This window comes from Pezoporus flaviventris, unplaced genomic scaffold (assembly GCF_033815535.1).
Source record: "Pezoporus flaviventris isolate CSIRO_AGI_PZ_B2104156 unplaced genomic scaffold, CSIRO_AGI_Pfla_v1 ptg000066l, whole genome shotgun sequence".
NCBI classification, from domain to species: domain Eukaryota; kingdom Metazoa; phylum Chordata; class Aves; order Psittaciformes; family Psittacidae; genus Pezoporus; species Pezoporus flaviventris.
Window position 1 is genome coordinate 8054440 of NW_026892614.1, and position 16858 is coordinate 8071297.

Here is a 16858-nt window from a genome sequence, read left to right on the forward strand (position 1 = left end):
GCAAGACCCAACAAAATTAGAAGTGTTAAGTACGTTTTGGCAGTTCACTTTTATTATGCCCAGTCCTCAAATGTACCAGCAGACAATCATCTGAATGTTAGTTATTTTTCACATGCTTATGTGATCACACAAAAAGTACATGCTAAAAAGAAGCAGATGGTGACAGATGGGGAAGGTTGAATAAGGTGGTTTTGGAAACCTAGAAAAATGCACTTCTGTAATAGTGTAAAAATAAAAATTCTTTGATCGCCAAGTTAGAATGAACAAAATAGAGTGCCCCCCCCCCCCCCCCCCCAACAAACCCTCAACAAACCTACCCCACCCCAAAAAACTTTATGATAAAAAGAAATGGAACCTATGAGTGTTCAATGTATATTTAGGAAAGTACGTTATGAAGTGTTGCTTTGTCCAAGGATAGAACATTACTTTTTATCAGTCAGAGACTTAGAAAGGTGGTAATTGTATTCTTTCTTCCTTTTAAAACGATGCATTCAAATCATTGTGTTCCATGCTCAAAGAATGCTGTCTAAAGGGTCACTCTTTAATGTCACATATTGGTAATGTTGCAGGTTGTGATAATATTTTTCTTCTGATGTCACAAGAAAGATTTTAACCTTCTGATTATAATGGTAAAAAAAAATAAGTATGTGTGATGGGTATACCCGTATGACTAGAAGTAATGTGTAACAGGCAGCATTACCTCTTTGTCATACGAGTAAATGTAAAGCTGAGTAAGTAGAGAAGGTGTAATCAGCAAAAAAATATCTTTTATGTGTGAACCGTCACACCAAAGGACCTATCGTGTGGATAGAATTTTTGCTTATTCCTTTACATTAGTTTAATGGAGTCTAAACATTCATATCTATTTATATAAAAAAAAAAGGATTCCTTAAAAAAATTTTCAGTGGTGAGATCTATTTTATTCCATAAAATAGGAAGTATCTCATATGATGAATATTTAATTGCTAAGTCCTCTAGCAACACTGATACCATAATTATTTTTTCTTTTTATATTTGAGTGGCTTTACCTATAGTATGAGACAGTACCTACAGTATGAGGTGAGGCAGAATGCTTTGCTTTTGGTTGCTGGCTTTTGCTTAAAACCAAAGAGCTCCAGGCTCTGATAACTTGTACTAATTTTCTTGAAAGTATAGTTAGCGTACTCAGTACCCAGACACTGTATTTATGTTGTGCTTCGCTTAACTTATTTTCTTTTGGCTTCAAAAGGATAGTTCAAGTTTATTTACTCTGTGTTTACCTAGATGCTTCGTACATAATCTGATTCTTAACAGAGGCACAATAGAATGTATTTTACCTGTGGAAGTGTGGTTTAGTGTTGGCGTGTTCTCTTGAACAGCTGTCTGTTGTATATTTGGCTACATTTTATTTCTGGGTGAGGACCAGTGAGGGGTGTGAAGAGGAGTAGCTTCTATGTCCGAAAATATTTTCCCATCTGATTTATGGGATATTCACAATATGGAATTTTCTCTTTACAAATATAAAATCTATTTATTATTTTATTAGCATTAAAAGGAAATGGAAATTCAAAAGTTGTTTTATCCTGAAATGCTAACACCTCATGAAAATTTAAATGTGGCCTTTTTTCCGTTTTGTTATCACCTTGTATATTTTAGTGTACCATGTTGTGTCATCTTAGCTCCTAAGTCATCAAAAATGCTGGTGATTTGAATTTGGGCATGTTTGTCAGCTTGGCATTGCCAGTGGGCCCCTGAGATGAATGTGATGGAATGTGGACAAGGTAGGGTATCCAGAGCAGAACATCATTTATTGGCAATAACCAATATCAAGATCAAAAGATGGGAGCACTTATGGGGTATGAAAACATGGCTCAGTTACACATACGGAAGAGTTGCTGCAACAATAGATAAATTAACACAAGAGTTAGACTTTCTCCTGAAGCCACACAACCAATAAGGTAATAAGAATTAGAATTTTCATGCAATCTGGTTAATCTTACCAGACACAAAAACTAGTTGTCCCCAAGCAGTATCAGACTTCTCAAGGGGAAAGATGTAACAAATATGCAAAAATAATAAAACAAACAAAAGACTAAAAAACAGATTAGCTCCACACTGCCTGTCAGTAAACTGTGCTATGCAAGCCAGAACTTTAAAGCAGAGAGCAATTTTCTAATAAACCCCACTGGGTTTTTTTTTTTGTAAAACAAATGTAAGTATGACAGTTCTTAACAAAGAATGTCTTGATAACATGCTTGCAGCTTTTTTTCATTAATTTTCATTTAATCAATGCAAACATTATTTCCATCTCAGCAAAAGGCTTTAGTTTTTCCAAAAGAAATGAAGCATAAATAAAAGCTGAACAAATGCTGTTTAACATCAGTAAGAATTCAAAATCATTTCAGGAAGAACGAGCAGCCAGAAAGAAATACCACAGTATTATCATTATTTATTACTTCTTACATATCTTACATCTTATGGCAGTGTACGTTCTAGAGACTACTGCAGTGATAATTAATACAGATATGAACAGCTCTGCAGTTTTTCTTCCAGTAGTAGAGTGGTAGAGTTATGAGAGGTAAGTGCCATCTTTCTGTAGATGGAAACCATCATTTTCTTTTACTTGCTGCCTTCTATGAAAGGTGTCTGCTTATTCTAGAACAGAGTTATTTTCGGTTTCTGGGCTTTGGTTTGGTTTGGTTTTATCCATTGAATAGGTTGTATTTTTGAGGTGTCTTTTTAATATGTGTTTATTTTCTTGGTCTTTTGGTTCGGTTTGTTTCTTTCTGGTGGGTTTTTCTTGTTGGTTTTGGTGGTTTTGCTGTTGATGGGGTTATTTGTTTGTTTGTTGGTTTGGGTTTTTTTCTTTGTTTTGGTCGCCAGGGTTGCCATCGATTGCACTCATTGGTTAGAATACCTTTTTCATTTGCAATAGCTTGGATTTCTGGTTTGGGGTTTTTTTGTTTGTTTGTTTTGTTTGGGTCTTTTTGTCTTTTTAATGTTTCAAATTCTGCTGAAGTCAGAGTCCGATGTAGGAGGTTACACACCTTAATTAGTACTGCACACTCTTTACTCTAGGAGGCTTTTTATACAAGAATGTTCCCTTTGTGGTGCAGCACAACATGTGCCAGTTTGCCTTTTTTTTTTTTTTTTTTTAAGGTTGCATAACAAAAAGCTGGGTAAGATGGGGGACATCTCTAGTACAAAATTATATTAGGAAGATGGTCTGCATTGAGACCAGAGGTAAACCAGAGGTATAAGCCAGATAGAAAATGGGGAAAAAGTACCACACAAATTAGAGCAGTAATAGAAAACTTTCTTCCTTGACTTAATTCTTAGGTATCCATTTCCCAGGGTATCTATAACCTTAATGTTTTGTATTTTCAGCTCTGTATAATAAAAGCAATGAGTATTTATTCAAGTCTTTTTTTACCATTGTTGCAGCAATACTTTCACCGCTCATACCAATTATACCAGTTCATACCAGTTACAGTTGTAGTAACTAAACTTGTATAATACTTGGCAAACATACCTTTTTGCAGGAAGTGTTTTCAGACATTTGGATAAAAATCTGTTTCTATAAAGAAATATGTATTTCCTTGGTTCATTAGTGTTAATTATAAACGTTCTCGTTGTAGTTGTTATCACAATGATGGAAAGTTCTAGCAAGTATACTTTTCAACTTTTGTTGAATAATAATATGGGTGACTATTTGTTAGCAAACCAACAACTGTAGCAATAAAAATGCGTGAAGGGTTACCAGGAATGCCTAAGGAACATAGATTCCACCTGAGCTGTAAGGTTAATTGAAAACAGCTTTTTCCCCTTAAATTAACAGTACATTGGTGTATCCAATTTCTCAGTTTTCTTTCACAACATAGGTGTGCAGACAGTTTATTTAGATGTTTCAATATTTTTCCATCTGTTCTGTCAAAATTATTGATTGAGCAACAAGCTACTTGTAATGTCCTATCAGAAAGTCTACATCTAACATTATTAAGAGAAACCGTAATTAGGTAAAAAATGTAATTGTTTTCCCAATAAGTTGCCTAGTTATCTAAAACAAGGTATGGAACCAGTGTTTTGATACTGTTCTTTTGAAGATAAGATGGAATGCTGACAACCCTTTGTAGAAGTTTGACAGTGAATTCTATGAAGCCTTTCATGCTCAAGGGTATTGCTGTATTTGTCTGTGCAGACTCCAGAAGTTACAGCAACTGACCACCTTTTAGAGGTCTGTGGGAAGTACCTTTCTCGGTTGTGTGAACTTCTTCTGTGTGACCAAACATCTTCCAGAGGCTGCTGACCACAGGCTTCACCTGTTACACTGCTGGCTAACCTCTTAAACCTCTTATTTTCACAGGATCTTGTAAAAGCTTGCATGGACAGGGTGCTGGGCCATCTAGTCTAGGTCATGCTTTGCCAAGAAAGGTTGGACCAGATGATCCTTGAGGTCCCTTCCAACCTGATTCTGTGTGCTTGTATCAACTTCTCTTTGGCTGGCTCATTTATTTGCATGCTTCATAAGTCTGCCCTTGTAAGCAAGAGTTTGCAAGTGTGTCTCAGGCTGCTGCCTCTCAAACAAATTTAGCGCTAGTGAAGTAGTGGAGGAAGTCTTTTTAATGGATTTTTGTTTTCTAGGAAGGAGCAGACTTCCAGCGGTACTGATGATTTTTATCAATATTTTTAAGTCCAAGACATTGGAATTTTCAGCAGTGGGGAGTAGCATTAGAAGGTTGCTTTTTTTTGGTCAATAAATGCAAATACAAGGGTATTTTTCTGACCTATAGTTACTTGTTAGCAAAATGAATTGTTACATGTGAGGGGTAAATTGAACTTCATTGCTGAGATCTTAGCAGCTCTGCAGTGTGTGTGTATTATCTAGTTGTATGAAAAGCAAAGTTCAGGCTGTGAACTGAATATGTAGGTCCTGATGGTATTTGCTCTGTGTGTGAAGCACTATCCCATCATGTACATAGTCATTGCCGGTGATACTCCTCAGAAACCTCAAAGTGTGCAGGCAGTGGAGTCATTAGGGAATACTTTGTTTTCCCTTGTTAGAGCTGGCTATTTTATGCTGTCTCAGTAAACTGAATAAAGCTGAGTTGCCTTTTGACCACAATATAAATGAAAGTTTTAAGGTAAATAAATAGTTTTCCCACAGCTGAAACTAATGTCTAACACCTATAAACATCCACAAAAACACTGAAATACCTGCATATGCCTGTAAGCAGATGCCTGTTACATAGTTTTGTTAAGGTAAGGGAAGATGTGGTAAGGGAAAAGAACCAAGAGTGTGAGTTAGGCTGATACTGCCTCTGAAAGAACCAGTTCTTGCACTAGATCCCTAAACCCAAATGGAGTAAGATTCCCTCAAGTAATAAAAATTATGGTTATCTTTTGAATTTTATTTCCCATATACTATGGTATCATCCAGACTGAACTGCAGTCAGCCCACCTCCTGCTTTACTCAGCACTTGAAAGCCACTTGGGTACAGTGATGATGTGAGGTGTAAAACAGGGATGAGTGATGTTATCCACGCACTGATGTCACATCATGCTGGAGCTCTCATGTCCTAAAACCGCAGGTAGATCTTGACGAGGTGCCTTGGGATTTTGGAGCCCCAGGTGTGTGAAGCAGGTGAAGAAAGAAGTCATATATCTGAATGACGTGACTAAACAAATTCTGTGAAAGAAAGCGGGTAACTTCATCTTTACTTCATGAAAACTCACCTGGCTGGAGTATGTACTTGGTGTAGCTGCTCTTTCTGTAGATTCCAGAGTGGTTGCACTTCTGCTTTTTATGATGGTTTTGGTGGGCTTGCTGCCTTTCCCGCTGTGACTTTGAAGGGACTGAGTTGTTAGGACAGTGTATTTGCTTAAACACAGATTTGTGGAATCTTAAAGGGGAGGGACAAGAATTGGCTGGAGATGATGATGGTAGCTTTTAAGGGCAGCATACAAAGTACAGGACATCAGACTTTCCACTGTTGTCTGTGCCTGGCCAGGTGCTTAAGCTGGTACCCCTTATATAGAGGAATACTCCACAAATACTGGAGGGACATCCAGTTTTCTCTTGGTCCTCACAGCCAAAGGAAGGTATTTCTAAAAGCAAATATCCACTTCATGGCAGGCAAAAACCTGAATTATTCATAGGTACAAAGCCTGAAGCTATGTGTCATGTTCATTTTAGCACTGAGTTGGAGCTTTCTTGACCTATGTTCTTTGTAATTAAAAACAAATCCCTCAAATCCAAGATCTGTTTGGAAAGGGTTCTGTAATGCTAGGGCAGCGTGTATTGTCATGCTCTCATGCCTGCCCTAACTGTATGGATTTAGTTATAGGAGCTGCTGGACTCCTGCACTTCCATTGATTTGTCACGGTCTACAAATCCTGTAGTTTCTTAACACCATGAGATGCAGAAATTACTTAAAGAAAATACTAGTGTGTATTTATTGTGAATACACTGCGTACAATTTTATTACATTTATATTAAAAGAAGTTGAGATGCGTTTTGCTTTATTTACACTATTTTCAGGCTGTTTTCCTTTTGCCTAAATGAAACCCTTTTGATGCTCTTGCTTGTCTGGCTGGCTGCAAACCAGGTATTTAAACAAAAATAAAGAGTTGCCAGTTTTGCCAGCTGGGGATGAGAACCCGGCTGGTGCTATGTGGGTTCGGGAGGCAGTTAATCCAGCTTTTATGCTTTTTTATGATTTTATGTAAAAAGAGGTTAAAAATCACATTTGGCTCTTTCTTTGTACCACTGTTTTGTTGCTGTTGTGGGAATGCAGCAAAAGGTTTCTCGTACTTTTTATTATTATTAGGTAAAGTCCTGCATAAATTAGGGAAAGCCACAGATACAGTTTGCTTTAGCTACTAGCTGTGTGATTTGCCTTGCTTATGTTTTATCTTCCCATTGACTTCTTTTATAAATCGCACATGCAAACCACACCTCAACTTACTTGTTAAAAGAATCTACCACTGCCTTCAGTTTTATGTATTTTACTAGCTGCAAAGGAAAAGAGTAGCTAACTGTACAGATAGGAGAAATAGTAACAGTGCTAATAGGTGTAGGAGAAAAATATAGAATGTTTTTATTCTGTGGCACAAGAAACGGTGATTTAAAGACAAGTGTCACAGATTCCATATACAGTTTTTCAGCAAATAGCTTGCAATATGTTCGAACTCATAAAACATTTAATTAATTTTAAAATGCAAGAGTTATTTTAGTTTTGTCATATGTACTTATTCAGATAATTTGTTGTATTTTACACTTCCCAAAATTTCACCCTCTATTTGAAAATATGAATGATGTAACGAGTCTGTTTTGGCACAGTTGTAAATAGTATGTGTTAATGTGTTAATATTTATGATTTTTTAGTCTTATATACACAAGAGGGATTTTTAATATACTTCTTTTCATCATGTTTCTACTACTAATCCTTAAGGACAGGGAAGACTAAGAACATGAATGCATTAATAGTTGTGGGATTGTCAAAATTGCCATACTAGATCAGGTAGCATTTTGTTTCTGCTAGTAGCATGTACCAGATACTTCAAAGCAGGCTTGGATTTACTGGGGGAGAAAATGGGGAGGCAGAAAAAACGGACTTGATACCTTCATTAGGACTGGTGAGAGTAGTGCATGTGTCCTATGGTGTGGTCACAGCCACTTAATGTCCCCAGATGGGCAAAGGCTTTGTCTGTCCCTGCTTCAGAGGAAATTACTGGCAGTCCTCTTACACTTTTTAGACAATCACAAGATTGTAGCAAAAGGTTTACTCGTAGCAAAAGGCTTCTGATCTGTTAGAGGTGGCCTTGTTCATTAAAGCCTGAAGACTTTGCTACACATTGCCAGATTTTCAATACTATATATCTAAATGACTGTTCCTATTTGTCTGCTCACAGTTTGTATCTGTGGTGGTGATGGCATGTGTCTGCGTGTTGTAGAAGTATTCTGTTTTCTAAGGATTAGTTTGTTGTTGCTTTCTTAGATTTATTTTTAAATCAGTTATGTGTTGCCTTCCGGAAGCCGTCTTTTAGTGATGTAGAAATAAGTCTTTATGCTGAATTGTTTAATTCTTTATAAGTATAGTCCAACTCTATTAATTATTTCTTTTCGCTTTCTTGCTGTTTATTATTTAAGTCTGATTTCTTGTTTAAGGTTTTTGCCTCTGCAGCAGATATTGGCTATTTAGCACATACAATTGTCTTGCCTTCTGTTACCATTTATTAACTTCTGACTTGGTTCTTTTCAAAATGAAAGGGTATGATCTGCTAGAAATTCAAGAAATTGGAATTATATGTGTATATATTCAGTAGCCTCCAGTTTCCTTATTGCTTATGGTTTCATTATGGGTGTGTGCTGCTGTTGTCTCCATTTCTACAATGTAATATGGAGGTGTATTAAGGTTAAGACACACTCTTTAGATTCCTTCTTCCAATTCTCTGAGGCTGCTGGAAGGAGGACTGTAGAGTATGTTGTTTTTAGATACACAGCATTGGAGACACTATGTTAACAAATGATACAAACATTCCCATGTTTCTGTAATTGTATACTGTCATATAAACATAATATCATAGTAAACATTGTCATATTTCTTTGCATTAAAGCAGGCCAGCTGTTTGGACTATTTCATGGAATATAATGAAACTGTCAGGAGAAACGCATTGAGGACTTTTAGTATAAACAAAGATCATAAAGAAGCTAAGCTTGTCTTAGTAAGATTAAAGTGTTTCTAAATTTGAGGCTTTATTTTCTTACAGGTGGGGTAAAGAGAAAAGAAGCGACTGAGCAAGGAGATGATACGCTTCTTCTTCCAGAAGAATTCTAACTGAGGCAGTAGTACCCATAGATAGTGTCTCTTCCTAAAGTTGTGCACACTATAAAGGGGATGATAGAGGACATAAGAAAGGGGAAAATGCAGTCATGATCGTTTTGAGCAAGTCATCCTAAATTTTTTATTTTGCTTTTAGCAATATGCCTGGAATTTCATAGAGCTCAGGTGTGTCAGTACTGCAATTGCATGTATTGAGCCTCGTTCTTGGAATTCTTGTAGCACACTGTGAAAATAAACTCTTGGAAACACATTCATAATGAGATGTGTCAAATAGACAGAAAAGATCACGTCTGAAATAGTGCATGTCTTACAGCTGGTTTTGGTTTCTGTCTTAGGTGTTGGAAGATAATGACTATGGTCGTGCAGTGGACTGGTGGGGATTAGGAGTTGTCATGTATGAGATGATGTGTGGAAGACTACCATTCTACAACCAAGATCATGAGAAACTATTTGAACTGATACTAATGGAGGACATAAAATTTCCTCGAACTCTGTCTGCAGATGCAAAATCATTACTATCAGGCCTACTGATAAAGGATCCAAATAAGCGGTAAGTGAAATTATTTGGGTATACTGGCACCATAAATACTCTAGTTATACTGGGTAATGTAAAAATAGGCCCATGATTCCTGGCCTTCCTGACAGAGGGACCTCTCAGTCACAGGAAAAGGCCATATGCATCCATACAGTCTCAGCTTTCCACTTTTTCAATACAGCAAAAATATACAAAGTGAGTTTAATGAGCAAAAGGGGAAAAATCACGTGGAAAAGAACACTTTCTTAGTCATTCACAGGGATCTTTTCAGGTTTAGATTGTGTACTGGAACAAAGGGAGAGCTCTCAATCATTTTGCAGAGTGTGATTTAACTCCGAGTTTGCTGTAGTGTCTCATGGGGACTGCAGTGCCTTTTTTTGGAAGTGATCATGCTAGAAGACATGTATAGACTAAATTTCATTAGGGCACATAAATCATATATTAGACCACGTAAACTAGTAACATTAAAAATATATATCTGAGTGGAATTTAGATATAGTGGTTTGAAAGCAAGTGTCACGTAGCTCCTGCCTGTGCCCTTTTGTGTTGGGCATTTGCCTCTGGGATTGTTGCCTAGGAGAACCATTTTCCAGTGGTTTCTGCACTGGACCAGCAGCGTCTAGTCCCCTGTGGTTCTGAACTAAATCTCTGTCTTTGTAAATCAGTAAGATTTGTCTGTAGGTCCCCTTTCTTCCCCAGTCCCTCTGTTGTGTTTTCAAGTCTCTTGGCATGTTTTAAGGCTGCAGGCATTCTTCTGTCTGTTTGTCTCTTCTTTAGTCCTCTTGCATCCTCAGTTTGTTCTCAAAAAGTTTTTAGTAGTGGGCATGTTGCTGTGTCACTCCAAGGGATTTGCCTGAATGCAGCCAAGTGCAGCAGCCAGGAAGGACAGCACAAGTAGTCAGCCTTCCTGCTGCTGCCCAGCAATGCCAGTTTAACTGAATTTACCGTGTGCACTAAAAGCAAACTGTGACCAACCAGCTAAATACATGGAGAGTAAAGTAAAAATTTGCGCCTGTAGCAACCCCTAATGCATTTTTAACCTCCAAACAATCTGACCCATCAAATATATAAACCTTTAGAATTTAAAAGATAGTCCTTTGTAATTAATCTTTGCAGACAGTAATGTTTATTAGAGACATTTACAAGCTTATTCACATTCAAGTTCTTATTCTAGCTGATGCTAAATAGAGTGGGAGCCCACAGGTTAACTGAAGCTCAGCTTTTCTCTGAGCAGCTGGATGGGAAGATAATGAGAGAAGTCTGGAGACTGCAGGCTAACTGGAATACTTTGCGGAGATGTAGTGAATTTTACAATAAGTAATTGAGAAACAAAGAGGAATACAGCTTGGAAATAACTTTACACCCAGTCTCTGCAGGACTGAGTATTCCAGAATACTTTTGTAATTTGGCAGCAGGGTAGTACCAACACAAATTCATTTTTTTTTCCTTACTTGTGGGAATTATTGCTTCTTGCAATATATGCTTTAGAGAGAAATCTGTCTTACTTAAAAGGTTGCTTTAAAAATTTCTCTTTATGTCTTTAGCAGTGCCTTTTACTGAAGGACAGATTGCTTGTGTCACTCTTCTTGTCCATATTTAATATACATGGGCTGCTTATTCAGTTAAGAGGAGCTTTTTTTCCTGTTGCAGTTTCTTTCTGTTAGTCCAGTAGGATAGCCAGTCTCAGGAAGAAGTTAGATGAGAGCAGAGCAGTGGTGAGAGTCCACGTGCTGTTAAAAGGGGCAGAGATTCCCTTTACTGGATGTGTGGTTCTTTCTTGGCCACCACCAGCAGCTCAGGGATGCTCACTAAACTTGTTTAATCAAATTTAACTTACTAATGAAACAAAAACCTGACAGTTCTGTCTTGTTTTCTCATTGCTGGGTTAGATTTCTTCTAAGTAAGTGAGCTGACTCAGCTCAGAGTCATCAGTGGGAATGATGCTGTGGATGCAAGTGAGAAGGGAGAGGTATAGGCAGGGGTGGGACCCTGTTTTGGCAGCAGTGGCCACTTTGTCGAGCTCAGATCACCTTGGGCAAGTTCACCCAAAGTAGGTGGAATTCAGTTCCTAGGATGATTTACCAGACAGTCTGGCTTCGGCAAGCTGTGGGCCATAGTGAGTATTGTGGTTATTTACAATGGCCCTTAAATAACCTTCTCAGCAGGCCTACAATTTATTAATTTATACTAATTGACTCAGATTGAGACTATTTTATGGTAATTGGTTAATTGTTACAGCACCCAGATGCAACAGCAGTGAACACTGTATAAAAATGATGTGTGAGTCATTACTGATTCAGTGCCTGGCACCTCCTTGGCAAAATTTTATGTCAGCATTGTTGGGTTGGTTTTGGTTTTTAGTAGTGCCAGGAAATCAGTTGGTCTTTCAAGAAAACCAAACTTAAGTATGTTTTTAAAATGAATGAATTATTAAAAAAGCTTATCATGGACAGTAATGAGCACTGTAGTTGGAATAATCAAAGCAGAATAGACCATGGCATAGATACTTCTGCTATCAGATCACCTGAATTCGTATTAAATAGGTGAGAATTACACATTAAGAGGGTGAGAATTGTTCCCAGGTAGTCACTTTTCCAACCATTACAATAACTAATCTTCCTTTGGAGAAATGCTTGTTTAATATGATCTCTTTTCCACTCTCTTCAGACTTGGTGGAGGCCCAGATGATGCAAAAGAAATCATGCGTCATAGTTTCTTTGCTGGAGTAAACTGGCAAGATGTGTATGATAAGAAGGTATGTCTTTACATGACATTGAATAATCTGGCTTCTGCAAAGTGGTTTCCATGAATAGTCATAGGACTGCTGCTCTCTGAAGTTAGTGTTTTTCTTTGCAACTTTTTGTGTTAATACAAATGAATAATTGTTCTGAACTAGGTGTGCTTACTTAATCTTTTGGGTTTTAGTAACAATTTTCCAGTGGAACAAAAATAAATTTTGAAACCCTACTTAAACTCAGCAAAGATTATTTTATTTTATTATGTAAATGTCCGGATTTTTTCCTTTCCTTTTTTCTTCCTGGGCCTTCAAGAGAAAAGTAAGTGTCTCAAGATAATGGCAGAACATGGAATTGAAGTTTGTCCTGAATTGTCTTTTTATTTCTGCCTTTTATTGAAAAGCTATTTTACGGAAATAGGAAGATTAAGTCATTGGAAGGGACTCACAGCAAAACCCTGGTTTCTGATTGTTTGTGTTTAAGAAGAAATCTTTTTCAAACTGATTTTTAAAGAGATATCTAAGAAAATTAAAATAGCATTAAAACACTGAGCCAAAACAGCTTGTGGAGAAAGCAAGTACTGGGAATTCAATTGGAACAGTTTTCTCTAAACCCGGTCCTGTTCCTGTAATGATCAACACTTTGGGGATGATTTTAGAAAATGAATTTATCTTACTCAGTAGTGAAACTCAATTTGACTTAAGTTGTTTTATATACAGAAGCCGATTTTATCTCAGTACTTGTGTAAGAATTTACTTGTTGCTATAAACCCCTTCTATTTTGATAAAGTCTTTTTTTTATATACCCCAACTGTTTTACATTGTTAATCTGTCAGTTGAGCTTGTGTAATTTTAAAAGATAGATTTTTCTCCTTTTTTTGCTTTGTTCAAATAAAAGGAAAATGGAAGACATACGAAGGAGCAGAATATGTTTATGCTACAACGTCAATGATACAAACTGTTTTTTCAGTTGTTGTTGAACTGGAATTTTGAAAATGTGTGGTTGTTGGTGTGGTACTTCTCTGACAAATACCGGAATTGAAATAGGAGCCTGGATATGATGATACAAAATATGGTACTCTGAAGTTACTTGGTACAAGTGTGATTTTTCCCTGGCAGTATCATGAGGTTTCAGGAAACTCTAAAATAAATAATCAGAGCAAGTATAATAATCAGGTTCTTTATGAGCTCAACCACTGGCTGGTTATTTAAGGACATTGGAGGAAAGCACTTTGAGGATAAAATCTAAAAATACAAGTTGAGGACCTTTAGAGTTTGTAAAAACCCCACTAAAATCAATTGGATTGCAATGTGCTAGGAGTGGGTGAGAAAGAAAAAGCTGTTACATTACTCTTGCTCTGTTGAGAAAGATTTCTTAATTATTCTACATTAGAAATAGAATTCTCAATTCTACACTCAACATTATGTTTAGTTAGGAAAATACAGATACTCTTAATTTTTAAACAAGTATTTTGAGTCTTTCCATACGACCACGGCAAATGTCTTTCAGTCAAGAACTTACTCTGAGCTATTAAAATCAAAGGGGGTATATTGCAGGCATTAAAATAAATTATATAAATATATGTAATTGCGGGTATTTTGTTTTTATACTCGTGGAGGTGGATATGGCTTATTAGAGTGTTATAACAGGAGAAATTGTAGTCATTCATTGTTTACTCTGTCGTTCCTTTGAGAAACTAAATTTGCTAGTAAAAAAATCAGTTGAATTTCCTCAGCTGAACAGTTAACTTCAAGGATCATAGAATTGTTTTTCTGCAGTCCTGGCACACCATGTATTCTTTATGGAAAAATAGCTCGTGAAGATGTCTTCTGACAGTATGCTTTTCTGTTTAATTAAGAAATAGTTTTGTTCCTATTACAAAGCCATTTGTCTGGTTGGTTAAAATACCCAATTGTTCTTTCTGCACACACAGTCTTACCAGTTCTGAAGTATGCAAGGAGTAAAACTGCTCTGAAATACAAACTTGAAACATAATAATAAGGTTAATGAACTTTCACTGAGTATGTTTATTAGAATGCTTATATGAATATTTTTGAGGTTTTGGTATTCTAAAATAACTCGTGAGGAATGTGCATCCAAAAAATTTGATTTTCAAATCGATTTATTCTATGCTTGCTTCTGTTGCTGTTTATTATTAGTAGTATAGTCTTCAGCAGTAGGGTCACTTGATGAAATTGATAGTTGATATAATTATTTGCATAGTAAAAATATTTCACAGTATTCTTGTCTGAGGTTTATGCACTATGAAACCATAATTTTCTGGCTGCATTTCAGGAGTGTGTTGCTGTTAGCAATGAAAGAACTGAAGTTCATATTCAGAGTAATGGAAACCAAAAAATCATTTGTGTTCCAAGTAGTTGCTGGGGGATGGTTTAGTACATGTGCACACTCTGCTCCTGTGCCACAAATTGTAGCATTTTTTTGCTAGAGATTAGGGTTAGTACATCTCTGTGCTTACTAGGTTATCGCTTTACTGGTGTGATTAGAGACACAATTATAGATCTGTAAACTTAAGAGTATTTCATGCAATAAACAGTAGCTCTGTAGGGTAAATGATCCAAATGGTCAAATGGAATTATTAGCTCTCTGATACTGCTAACGAGTTAAACAAATCTGATACTACATAATGACAATAAAACATTGTATGGGCACGCTGGAGCAGAGAAGGTCGTTGCCTTTAAATGAAAAATGTATAGTAGTTAGCATTTGTGATCAGATATATTTATTTTTGGCAGAAAAACCATGAGGGCATATGAAAGAGAGCAGCCTGTGCCAGGTTCTTCCTGTGATCATCTCAGCCCTGATGAGTTTTTAGCTCTGTGCCTGGGTATGAGAAATTGAATAGTTTGGCAAACTCTGAAGACTTCAAAACCCCATATACTGCTAAATAAAATATTTGCTTTATTTTTAGCTAGGATCGGGAAGCTTTAAAAATTTCTCTGTTACTCATTTAGGAATTGTTTTAGCTTATTTTTATTTGGATTGCAGAAATGTTCTTAAGTAGTTGGATGTTCTGTCTAGGGTCTTTCACTGAGCAAAAAACACATGGGCATTAGTGTAAAGATAGCAATTTGGGTATGCCTTCAGGATTGAAGCTTGAAGCCCTTAGGTAGAGTCATGGCAAAGGAGATCCAGCCCATGTAGCGAAGCCTGGGTTTCCTACTGCATGTAATACGGATGAAAGAAGAAAGAAACCATATGGGAATTTGGGCTGAGATGCAGATCTATCCTTTTGATTTCTGATTGTTTCTGAAGCAAATTAGGGAGTGCTAACATATTTATTAGTTAGCACTGGGAAGGGAGTAGGGACAAGTGTCGGTTATGGTTAAAGCTGGGTTGTCTGACTTGGCTGCAGGCACACTCCCCTGTGTGGAGGCTGCGACTTTCGGCATGGAGTCTGACAGCTGCAAGGAGCTGTTCCTTACCTTTCCTTACCTCTGCTTTACTTAAGACAGAACAACAGCAGATGATGAAATCCCCTGGTTGAAGCCTGGGTTCAGGCCTGGCAAAATCTGCAATATAACTATAATCTGAAATGCATGTTGAGGTACTTTCGTATTGGAAGGAGAGAAAATGAGGGAAATAGGAAAATACCAACATCTGGTTTTAGGCTGTTGCTATTTGAGTCTTACTATTTTTGTACAAATACCTGTAGTGCAACAAAGCCTGCAGAAATGACCCTCATTACTTGCTTTTGTGTTGTTGCCATGCGAAGTAGTAAAAAGATCAGAGAACTGCTAACCAGTCTGATCTTTTCATTGTGTTTCCAGTGACACTTCAAACTATATGGGGCAGACCTAGTGGTTGATTACCACCCTTTCCCCCAGCTGCTTAAATTTACAGGGAGGAAAATATACATAATGGTGTCTGATTCTTAAATTGTTGCTGTAGTCCTGGGAATGTGGTTTCTCTCTGTCCGTGATACCAGCATGTTATCACTTGGAAAACAGTTTGTCCATGGGCAAAACCCCCTGCTGAAGCCTGCCTTGCTGTGCATTTGTGCCGTGAGTCATTCCACCACTGAAATCCCAGCCTTTCCTCCTCCCCTGCCTAGGACAACCACATGCAGTGTCCTAGCAGCATGCTTTGTAAGTTACTGGATTTCAGTTTATGTGTGAATAGACTGTTTACTTGGAACATCGTGTAGTAAGTTAGCTGGTTTGTTGATACAAATACTTTTTATTTGATTTGGGAAGTCTGCCTGTGAACTGTGACGTTCTTTTAGCACTTCCAGCTGAGCAGAAGTGTGTGTAAATACGAAAGTGTATTTCACTGATGTAACCCCATTCTCTTCTCACAGTACACTTTATTTTTCCCACCATTCTGATTTGGCTGATCTGTCTCCTCTGTTTAATTCTAGAAAATAACAACTTTGCAGGTTTGGTTCTTCAGAAAAGTTTAAGGTAGATGAAAGTTTGATGTCTGGACATCAAGTCATTAACTTTCATAGTCAGAAAGACTGTAAGACTTGACACTGTTTTTGACATACATCAGCCTTCAATAATAAACTGGAGGGAAATTGCCTAAATATAGCATATGGTGACAGTACAAGGCTTTACTGAAATAACTGTGTTGTAGTTATTTTTATAATAGATTTTCAAAGTACATGTAAGAAAAGCAGAATTCATCTAATACATTGTAATTTATTAATAAAGAAGAGGCATATCAGTTGGGATGCAGCAGAGATTGTTTTTGAAATCAGACAACTTGGAATGTCATACTGAAGTTGAACCATAAGTAAGATT

At 37.0% G+C, this 16858-nt stretch overlaps 1 protein-coding gene across 7 annotated transcripts in view; it reads left to right on the top strand.

The window, feature by feature from the left end:
* Positions 1-16858, top strand: part of AKT3 (AKT serine/threonine kinase 3) — a 148472-nt gene that overhangs the window by 122072 nt on the left and 9542 nt on the right. For all 7 annotated transcript variants that reach the window (XM_061471148.1, XM_061471147.1, XM_061471150.1 and 4 more), the window contains 2 exons: positions 9158-9372; positions 12025-12112. In XM_061471148.1, coding sequence (XP_061327132.1) covers positions 9158-9372; positions 12025-12112 — 303 coding nt within the window. The remainder of the gene's footprint in view (positions 1-9157; positions 9373-12024; positions 12113-16858) is intronic.